This window comes from Pocillopora damicornis, chromosome 3 (genome assembly GCF_964200805.1).
Source record: "Pocillopora damicornis chromosome 3, jaPocDami1.2, whole genome shotgun sequence".
In the NCBI taxonomy this organism is placed as follows: domain Eukaryota; kingdom Metazoa; phylum Cnidaria; class Anthozoa; order Scleractinia; family Pocilloporidae; genus Pocillopora; species Pocillopora damicornis.
The window spans coordinates 13,078,723-13,089,532 of record NC_142672.1 but is presented as its reverse complement, the minus strand read 5'-3'; the positions used below and the strand labels follow the sequence as shown (position 1 = coordinate 13,089,532).

Here is a 10,810-nt window from a genome sequence, read left to right as displayed (position 1 = left end):
GCAATACAATAATATTCCAATATAATTGACTTTATAATGGTTATTTATCAGATTCCGCTCTAGCTGTGTGCGATGTGATAACTGAAATCAGTTGGAGAGAAACCATCGCTTCCTTCCAATCGTGCATGATCTTTTTTTACTTGAATCGGCTCAATTGTCTTGATCTATGGAAGTTAAGGACAGCTTGAAATTATGGAGCAGTTGTTTTAGTCTGATACTGGGTACTAAAATAATAAATATTTAATAAAAGTCCATGAAACCAGAGCAGCCAATTGACATCACGGGCAGTGAACTTGGCAGTGATAAAGTTTTGCGAAAATTTCGCAGTGTTCTTAAAATATGAACAAAACAAGTTCACAATTTGAAGGCTTTATGAGGAATGGAAAAAACTTGTTAATAATTTTTTCGATTGTTGCTATCAATTTTAGGCTAGCTGCAAGCAGTGACGCGCGCAAGCGGCTCGATAAGTCTTGCGAAAACGGCATCTGTTTCAGGGAGCAAGACAAAGGACCGTGTATTCCCAGTGATGACGAACCAAGGCTTTTCAGATGGGATCCTATCAAGGTATGTTGCTGCTAAAGAAATGAAGGTATAATCAAACAAAGAAAATGCTACTTCAGGGAGAGTACAAAGAATTGGACCATCATTACAATCTACAGAAGCTCTAAGTTGAAGCAGCGATCTATAGTAGTAGAAATCCATTTGTGGTCGAAATAATTTAAACATTGTAATAATGCACGTACATGTCCAGCACAGAGCTATGTGCCAAGCCAGATAATTACGTGCACTGCGCTACAACTTCTCAAGTTAAGAACGATGCAATGGCGCCATTTTTAAATTCAACCAAAATTAGCACGTGGTACCAGCAAAAATAGCAACAGAACCTTGAACAGGAAACCTGCTACTTTAAAAAACAGAATTCAAAACAGCTTTCTAGCTGAAAAGATACGGTGAAAATCGTCTTCCTTATACAAAAATAAGATAAATGAGAACATTGCAGTGGGGGGAGAGACGTCTTTCCGAGAATGCTGAATTCGCTCTCGAGAAAAAAGAGAGGAGTGAATTTTGAAATATAACCTGTCTTAACCGTTTAGTGTCTTTCTTTGAACTTCCCCTTGCATTTTCACCCTTGAATAAAATGCAAAGGTCATGAAAATAAAGGAAAGGATCATTAAGTTAAGAAGCTCCTGATTGTCAAACAAATTCTCCTTGTCAATACCATAACAAATCAAAGAGAACAGTGTGGAGAACATGAATATTAATAAGGTGTTATTCCCATAGAAAGGTCACGTGAGAGAGCTTGAACTTGAAGAGAGAAAAACATACAAGATGATTACACTCGCATCTAAGCCTCCTCTATTTGGTGAGTTTAACCTTTCGTTGCCTATGATCTGACTGTTAATTCTCCCCTCTGGTTGCTGCACATTTCTTTTTAAATCAGTTACAAGAATTTGGTGTTAGATCAAGTCAACAACTACTACAACAGCGATAAGTGTCTCTCCTCATGCTTACCAGCTGATTGCTATTATTTTCCCTCGCAAAAGAGGGTTGCTGCCTCCCACTTAATTATCCTTCGTGTAAAGCTAGTTAAATCCATCTTTATTTATTAATCTGTACCTTTTAATCAGTAAAAGTACATGGCATAGTGTTCCCACCTCCCCTTGGAAACTAGCGATCGGGTCATTTGATTGATCAGTACATACCAAGGCGTCGATTAAAGACAATTCAGGCCACTTTCATCTCCAAATGATAAACATTCTCTTGCTACATGACAAAGTAAAATTATTTTTCTTTATTTGATTATAGAAATACCGGATTTTCTTAGCGAAATTGAAGCCAATCACATCATAAGTTTAGCTGAGAAGGTCGGTCTCCGAGGAAGCGACCTTCACCTCGACGAGGAACTCGAGAAAAACAAAGAATTTGTAAGAGGTATGCTAGTTAACAAGGAGGTTTGGTATCAAGGGTGATATCTTGGTATCTTTCGTTTTTGCATCTAAAATTGGGGGTGTGGGTGCATTGATCTAAACACAGAGGAGAAAGCTCGAAAATAGGGGTTATTGAGGAAGAGAACCATCAAAGAGGAACCGAAATATAACAGAACGAAAAAATGATCGATGATTAAGACTAAGACGGACCACAAAAGTAAACCCTGCAAAAACTGAGGCTGAATATTCCCTTTACTTTGTTTACTGCCCTATTGGGTGCTTCTGCACTTTTCCTAGGTAATCCCTCTAATTTTCAATTCATTTTTTTTTCAATTTATCTCTTTATCAATTGACATATCTTTTTCGCAATTATAACGATTTAAAAATAACATAAACTTCGCTCTAAATCCACAAGCCTTGACGTAGTTCGTTCAAATTAGTTCTGTATCTTGGCCCAGCAAGTTCCAGGAAACTCCAAACTCTAAAGAGCTGTTATTCAGAGAGACAAATTGTTAATTTAACCTTCATTTTTTTCTCCAGGAAATGCAAGTGGTTCTCTGGGAATGTTCTTAAACTGGGACAAAAATGAAGACGGACTCATCACAAGGGATGAGGCAAAGATGACAATTAAGTTATTAATTTTAGCATCAATTAAAAATCGAATTTGCATTGGTCATGCCTTACTTGGCTCTGTGATTGGCTAGGAGAACTCAGGCCACACTCTCAATCTATTTGTTTTAATTCTCATTGGCTCCATGTGATATCTTTCTTAGTTTTAATTTGTCGTTGTGAATATTTTGGTTTCATTGTTACGATACTTCCTCGAAAAATGGTCTATCGTCCTCTTTTGGTATTACACAACAATGTGTTACTTTTATCTTTCCTTTAGATAATTGATTTTGCTGCAGACTTCAAATACCTTTATCTGAGTCCAACAGAAGTAGATGACATGTAAGGATGATGATCGCTTCTTTATATATCACTTGATGTTTTCTTCTTCGTGATCTTAACTCGAAGGCACAGATCTTGCATTAACTCCAACTTTTCTCTTCATTTTAGGATAAGCAAGCTAAACATTTGGGAGTTTGATGATGGTAAGTAGCACAATGAACCATTTTCCCGCAAGAAAATTTAATAGTCTCTTTCCTTTGTTTTAAGCAGTTTCTGCTTGAGGACCAAACTGATAGTCCTGGTTTGCAATGGCTTCGCATCACTTCTCTACGTGTTCAGCATATAAAACCCGGGCAACCATCTCAGCCAATCAGATGCAAAGCTAACACCCTTCAAATACTTCACTTTCGGAAGCTTGCTTGTTTTTTCTTTTGAATTGTGCGCTGATTAACTCGAAACTTCAACATCGACCCGTTCGTGCACGGGACTGGCTGGGAAATTTGAACCGTTAGTGTCAGTTCTTTCCAACGGAATACAAGTGTTCTATCTTTAAATAAAAAAGGTGTTTAAAGTAAATAGTATACTCTCGCAGGCAAATGGCTCAGAAGAAAAGGTCTACAACGTCTAGGTTTTAAAGCTTGGTCAATGAGCAGAAAGTTACGGTCGCTGATTTTGCCTTAAAAAAAAATGTGGGTGATTTTTGTCCCGGGGGCGGGAATTTGCACAAACCAATCTTCAAAATTCAAAGTTCAAATGCCCTGGAGTTGCCCCCGGAGGGGGGGGGGAAGGTTGAAGTTTCAAATTGATCGACGCAATATCACTGGTGCCTTTTGATACTTTCCTTTGTTTGACCGATTGTTGTGGTTACTAGGTTTAGACATCACGTCAATTGATAGAAATCCGCCTTTGACTTTTTTATCATTACATTATAGATCAAGTAACCCCAGTAGAATTTACCACGCTGCCAACTGCCGCCATGGACGGGTACATGAACAAAATCAAAGAAAAGCATCCAGCTCACAGGGATAGGTTTAGTAACCAGGCCTGGTTAATTCAAGGCAAGCGAGCTGACCCCTTGTTACAAACATTACGAAAGAGGTAAGCCGGGAGACTGGATCCAAAGTCGATCTGGCAGACTCGATGGTGTTAACTGTCAGCCGTAAAACGACCAAAACTTTAGCGTAAAAATCGACCAATTCTATCCGTTGGTCGTGAAAAATGTTAACCGTAAAAAAGAATTCTGATGACAACAATAGAAAGATATTGACTGTTAGCCGAAAATTGGCCAAAATTGTAACCGTTAGCTTAGCCTTAAAAGCCATCACCCCGCTAAGACCCTCTTACACCTCAGCTTTAATTGAGACATGTATACACTGAAATTCCGTCTTTCTTGAAAAGTCTTTTTTTGTTTTCACAGGCTCTCTAAGCTGTTAAGGCTTTCCGATCAATTCATACGAGGAGGCGAACCTTTACAGGTTTTTGTTGCAGCCACAACAACTGCACCATTCATAAGCAACTTTGATAAAAAAAAAATAATAAATTGGATTGTTTCGCACGACAAAGAGAGTAATCCACCTCATCCTTAGGTTTAGACGAATAATACACGCCCCGGCCTTGATAATCCTCATTAACATGCTTAACCTCATTCTGAATTTGTTGATCAAGGTCGTAGACTCGATATAATTGATAAACCAAAACCAGAAGTGATGAGCTCCTGCCAAAACCAGTTCGTGGGAAAGGTCATCTAGAAAAAGCTACTCGTGGAGTATGGAAGATGAACTGTAAAAGTTAACTGTTAGGGGATCCTGACAGGGCAATTAAACCTGAAGCTTTTTTCTGGTTTTGCTATCTCAGTGGTTAACTCAGGAAAGCTCACAACCTCCTCCCCACCCCTCCCCCCTTTAACCAGGCAGATCCAATACACTATCTATTCACTAAGGCAGACAATAACATTTTTGATATTTGTAAATTCCCCTCCCTTGTCTGATTGCGACATAAAAAGTTTTTGTTGTTATACTGAGCTCTTGTAGCCTCTGGACTTGCAATGTCTGGCTCCAAAACAAACAGTTACACATGGCTGTTTACTCTCTGTCCGTGCTTTGAGTGATAAATTTTTTTCCTGACAGTTGTTCACTTTATTTTATCAGGTGGTTAAATATACAAAAGATGGACATTATAACGCACACTATGACAGCCAACCTGTGATGAACCAATCACACGTGAAATGCTGTCATCTGGAACTTTCTTTGCTTCCACATTGTAGAGTGTGCAGGTAAAATCGGTATTCAAAACCAGAAGTAATTGGTGAGACAATCTATAGAACAGGAGTTGTTTTATAGCTATCTTTTATGAATGAGTAAATGTCTTTCACGAGGTGGTAAATTTTGAACTAGATACTGAACATAGAGAAATGTTTTTCGTCTCGTCACGAGCGTGGGTCGAAGGAAAAATGTGAGTCTTCGTGACGAATCGAACACTAGACCCTAGATTTCCCCTGGAATTCCGTGTTGCGATGCCTCATCACTTTCCTGCATCGCATGGGGAAAAGCCCTGAATTAGAAATTTCAATTAAGTACAGCTTGGTAATAACCTAATCAAAGTGCACTTTGCGAAGCTGGCCTACTCGAATATTTTGTTACAGATATGCTACGGTGTTGTATTATCTGAACGACGTGGATGAAGGAGGAGAAACTGCATTTCCCGTGGTAGATGAGAAAACTTTTGATAGAAAGGTTCGCTACACTAAGAACGCCTTATAATCAAACGATTTATATTTCAGAACTGAGTCGATCTGCGTATTCAAATTTCATTCCATGTGCAAATGGGTCAGCACCGCAGGCCTCTAGCCACGATAAGTTTTCAATAACCGGAGGTGGGGTGGGGTGGAAGGTAAAAAAAAATGTTTTGGTATCGATTAGTAAGGGTGTATTAAAGTACAATGAACAGTGGAGGCATCACAAAAATTTCTTTAAAGTTCTAGAGATGCGAGTCATGAAACTCAATCAAATACTCTGTCAAACTTGAGGCAATTAACAATTAAGGTTTTCTGATGATCGTCGCCGTCATTTAACGGAACAGTTTGAGTACCTCTCGGGTGACTCGCTAGGCCAGTAGACACCTTCAAAGCATACAGGCTCTCCCTCTCGGCAGATATTTGCCCTTTGAAGAAGAGATTGTACTCACTAGTTCACGAGGAACTACTTACCTTATCTCATCTCCACAGACTTACCTCGACACCATGAAAGTAGACAAGTTCAATTTGATGCAATACTGTCACGATGGCAACGTTGTCGTAACACCAAAACGAGGCAAGGCGGTCATGTGGTACAATCATTTTGTGGATGAAGAAACAGGATGGATGGGAGAGATGGATGAGTACTCGCTTCACGGCGGCTGTGGGCTGTGGTCTGGAGTCAAGTGGATCGCTAACAACTGGATCACGTCCGCTGACGCTCAGTGGGCTCATTATAAAAGTGATCATGATATCGACGATAGATAAATTATTGTTTCCTGTCTTTAGTCTTTTTTCAACCCTAGTTTGATTTGACCCCAGCCGGCTAAACGACTTTAGAAACACTCTTTAATCGGCATCTTCCGTCGCCCTGTTATTTTCGTCTTTCCCTGATTGGTTCCAATCTAAATGACGATTCTTGAAACCGAAAAGCGCGACTGAACTTTATGCACTGAACTGAGACGAAGAAAAGATGGAGGAAAGCTACAGGGAATACGAATTCTTCTTTCTTCGGTACATTTTCTTCATATTATTGCACTTCTCCAATTGCACTTTTGAATTCCTAGTTTTTATTAAATAAAATAAGCAAAATGTCTAAAAGTATTAAAAGTTTATTTCTCTCTTAAGTTATTTATGTAGCTATTGAATAGTATCGTGTCGACCACATTCAAGCCATCAACCGTAAAATACTTCTAGATCCTTTTTCTTCTCATGACGACGTAACCATGTTAGAGAGACAAGTAGTTACCCTTTCATAAATTCGCAATCATATAAACACAATTCTCTCTTTCATTAAACTCTTCACAATCAAACAATAGTAAACTTTCCATAACGGCAACAGCCGTCACATAATGAAATAAGTGCTTTCGTAAAACTCTGGTCTTCTTCGCAGCCGTTGTTTGATCTCGTCACGTAAGACGCGTGAGAAAGCGATAAGACCAAACCACGGCTGCGCAAAAGACTTCAGACAAGTTTTTTATTTCACAATTTCTGCCAACGCTTGTTTTAGCTCTGGATAGTGGAACTTGTATCCCATCTCTAATGTCCGTTTAGGAATAACTTTCTGTCCTTCCAGAAGTATTTTTCCGCGATCCTGACCAAAGATAAAATTGATTGCAAACGAAGGGGTCGGCAAAATGGCAGGTCTCCACAGCGCGCCTGCGTACTCTTTCGTATAACTCTCGTTTGTAACTACTTGCGGCGCCACTGCGTTCAATACACCAGTCACGTGATCGTTCTCCAAGGCGTGAAAAATTATTCCTGTCATGTCGTCCAAGTGGATCCAAGGGAAATATTGTTTACCGCTACCTAGTATTCCTGAAATAAAAGGGTGGGAAAAAGAAATAATCTTAGTTCCATTTTCTGAGGAAGGAATTATATTTTTCCATATAATACAATGCCTAAACCAATGCAAGATACAATGCGTGGAATAATAAAATGTGTTTTTACCTCCAAGACCGAGCCAAAATGGCCAAATTGTCTGCTGTATGACGCCTCCACCACGGCCTAATACAACTCCAATCCTTAACGTGACCAATCTGGTATCACAGCCATCAGGAAGCTTAGCACTGTTCTCCCAGTCAGCACAAAGTGTTGTCAGTGCATCTGCAGAGCTTGGAGGTGAATCTTCAGTGTACTCTTTAGTATCACTTGGAGGATAGTAACCTAAAGTGAAAAAACGAACTATTTTGTCAGATGTCCTTCAGGGACAACAGTGCTCATTAAGTAATTCAGTGAGGAGAGCGAGATGAATCCTACATCTTGACAAATTTGTGGAGAGATACATTTTACTAACAAGGTCTTCATGTGCAAACAGGTTGAATGCAAGATAGGAAGGCATCTTAGGAGGGAATTGGTCTGACACAAAAAGGACCTAACGTTTTGAGTTACACTTGCTCAGCTGGAAATAAAGCCAAATCAAATTACATTGTTAAGGAAATTCAGCATCTTCTTGAAAGGAAATTTCTATTGGTGAAATTGAATATAAAACAAAGAATACCTCCAAAGATGTTGTGCAATCATATAAATGCATGTTGTGAACATAGATAAAGTGAGCCATGAGGTTAAAGCAAAAGGATAATATTCTAGTCTTGCAAGTATGCCCTCATTGTTTGTGTTGCAAGACATGCGTTCCTTTACCCCACCACTTATCCCCCACCCCTACCAGAGCTGGGGAGAAGTTCTCCAGGAGTCTGGGACTAACCAGTGCCAGACTCCTAGCAGACTTCTTGCTACCTGATGTTGCCTGTGGCCTCATACTTTCCTGTGGTCAAAGGAATGCTTGCACCGAAGTGCCAATACTATTAAGAGGGCCTCCTTGTAAGCTTATCTTCCATAAGACATACAACACTTTCACCATCTCTCCCTAACTCAAGAGTACATCTGGATATGGGGGTAGAAAACGTGATTGGCTGGTAATTCCCAACTAAGAAGACAACAGAACAACATTTCATGTTTGGACTATCAAAAATGCATCTGTAGCCCCTGCCATGGATCAGTATGAACAGACAGAATCTTTGTCCAATTAATATTCTATTTTTTTTTTCTTTAAATGACATGCCAAACAAAATCTGGCTATAAAGCCAACAAAATGGATTGCAGCACTAGCTTGGAATGAGATATTTGCCACTCAGGTAAACCACATGGGTTTTTAAACACATATAATGTAGTTATTGTTATATTCAAAAGAGCTCACCAACAGCAGAAGAGGAGACAAACACTTTTGGAGGATTTGATGCCTCTGATATTTTTCTTGCCAAGGTTTTGGTTGTTTCTAAACGACTATCTCTCAGTTTCTGTAAGAAGCCCTCATTCCACCTGTTCAAAAGTACAAAATAAAGATTTTAATATTTTCTACAGTTCAATCATGAAATTAATTATATGACATGACAGCAACTTCATCCACCAAACATGAGTAACTGTGTAATTGACACACCTACTTCATTATGCAGAGTACTTTTCTGGGACTCACTGCCACTAGAGATCTAATGGACTTCCTTCCACTGAGCTGATTAGTGTTGTCAGGGGCTTGAAATAGGGGCTCACAGCTGGGCTGCAAGGATTTGTCACCCATAAGAGTGGTGTAATTTTGGGGGACTGGCTGGATACAGTAGAAACCATGAATACTTCAGGCACTTGCTGTCCTTTTACTACTAACAATTTTATAAAATCATCACCTTTTAAGTGGATTTAGAATGTTCTCTCCAGCAAGATTCACTACAGCCTCACATTCTGGCAAAGGTGATTTTGAAATCTCGCTCTGTTTGGAAACAAAGCAGTCATAGAAAACTTGCTGTAACCATTTTAGTTTCCCAACCTCTGTATAGCTAAAAATTTAAATTTTGGTATGTGCTTGCGGGATATCTGACTACACATTACATGGATGTTCTAAGATACATAATTATGGAATGACCCCTTAACATCTGTCTCCTCAGACTACTTCCTAGTACTTATTGAAACCACACAGAAAATGAAACCTTGTCATATGCTTAAAACATAACCCAGATTAAAAAGGGTAAATTTTGAAAGAAAATTTGGTGTTGCATCAGAGGAGGTATTGAAAGATAATTTGGTTTCAAGGGTTTCTTAACCCTTTAACTCCCATGAGTGACCAAGACGGAATTTCTCCTCACCAAATCAATACAATATCAAGCAGACAAGTCATGAGAATAGAGAAAAATATCAGTTAGGGGATTATTAGTTGATTCAATACCAAATTCTCAGAACTCAAATCATAAGAATTGTATGGCAGATAGTAAGGAGAATTACTAATGAGATCTTGGGAGTGCAAGTGTTGAGCTGCTGCTCTAAGTGTTATTCCTTAATAAATCAACTTTAGAAACTCAAATTTACCATTTTATATTTTCAACTCAGTTGGCAAAACTAAAATAACTCAGATTAGTTCCATGAAATGAGTATCTTTAACAAGTTCTTACCCAAGTTATTTTTCCAGGTGCCTGAGTCCTTGAAATAATTGTGACCTCATGTCCTTTCCGTTTCAAGGCCTCTACCAATGCTCTACCAATAAATCCTGTTCCCCCTCCTGCAAAAGACAGTTCCAGTCAACAATGGGATTGAACTGCTTTAAGACAATAGGTGATAATAGTATGACAAAACAAGACCTTTCTTGGAGAAAATGGGAGACCTCCCTACCAAAGGTACATCAGATAAATCGCTTGTGAAATTCACAAATTATGGCCCTAATAAGGAACCCTGTGGTACACCAGAAGGAATGACAGACCAGGTAGAACTCTATCCCTCCATAACAACTCTTTGTTATCTTTCTGTCAAGTAATCCCTGCACCAGTTCAGCAGACTACCAAAGATGCCAGAATTACAAAGCTTCTGCAGGATAATAACATGTGATATTCTATCGAATTCTTTGGCGAAATTTAAGAACACGACATTGTAGTCCGTCATCCAAGGCCTTTTTTACACTGTCGGTGTGTAAGTACCAATTGGTTATCACAGTAAATGAGCAGACAAAGATACAAAATTAAATGAACCGTGTACATGTTACGTAACTGCGTCAACACACCTACAAGAACTCTCATATTTTCTCTCTTCTGAGGAGACCGATTCGGAGGATTGTCTAAAAAATACTCGAAGGTTAGCGCCAGGCTATTATAAAAGTTAAGAGCGTTAATTTCACAAAAGCAATCCTGACCGAGCTAGGATCTTGCTTCGTTTTCACGTTTAGCACGAGAACCTTAGAGACTGCAAGAAGACTGAGGAAGACAACAAAGGGCATAACCTTTGA

At 39.1% G+C, this 10,810-nt stretch overlaps 2 protein-coding genes across 2 annotated transcripts; one reads left to right on the top strand and one right to left on the bottom strand.

Moving 5' to 3' along the window:
* Positions 1-253: 253 nt before the first annotated feature.
* LOC113674250 (transmembrane prolyl 4-hydroxylase) lies at positions 254-6,653 on the top strand. Its single transcript, XM_027190722.2, has 11 exons — positions 254-564; positions 1,282-1,363; positions 1,807-1,932; positions 2,469-2,542; positions 2,818-2,879; positions 2,988-3,022; positions 3,752-3,917; positions 4,237-4,294; positions 4,967-5,091; positions 5,461-5,551; positions 6,043-6,653. Exons 1-11 carry the CDS (start codon positions 340-342, stop codon positions 6,316-6,318), a joined length of 1,320 nt encoding a protein of 439 aa, XP_027046523.2. The 5' UTR covers positions 254-339; the 3' UTR covers positions 6,319-6,653.
* Positions 6,649-10,780, bottom strand: LOC113674262 (epimerase family protein SDR39U1). Its single transcript, XM_027190739.2, has 6 exons — positions 10,589-10,780; positions 9,987-10,093; positions 9,228-9,310; positions 8,747-8,868; positions 7,501-7,716; positions 6,649-7,368 (listed from the first exon to the last, which is right to left on the bottom strand). The coding sequence occupies exons 1-6, from the start codon at positions 10,602-10,604 to the stop codon at positions 7,028-7,030; spliced, it is 885 nt and encodes a 294-aa protein (XP_027046540.2). The 5' UTR covers positions 10,605-10,780; the 3' UTR covers positions 6,649-7,027.
* Between the last annotated feature and the right edge of the window lie 30 nt (positions 10,781-10,810).

Coding starts and splice junctions, on each gene's coding strand:
- LOC113674262 (XM_027190739.2), bottom strand. Junction 8,869..9,227: donor ATTCTAAATCCACTTAAAAG/GTGATGATTTTA, acceptor ACTTTTGAACAG/GTGGAATGAGGGCTTCTTAC. Junction 7,717..8,746: donor TGTCTCCTCTTCTGCTGTTG/GTGAGCTCTTTT, acceptor TTTTCACTTTAG/GTTACTATCCTCCAAGTGAT.
- LOC113674250 (XM_027190722.2), top strand. CDS start 340: ATGAACAAAACAAGTTCACAATTTGAAGGCTTTATGAGGAATGGAAAA. Junction 1,364..1,806: donor ATCTAAGCCTCCTCTATTTG/GTGAGTTTAACC, acceptor ATTTGATTATAG/AAATACCGGATTTTCTTAGC. Junction 4,295..4,966: donor GAGGAGGCGAACCTTTACAG/GTTTTTGTTGCA, acceptor TTATTTTATCAG/GTGGTTAAATATACAAAAGA.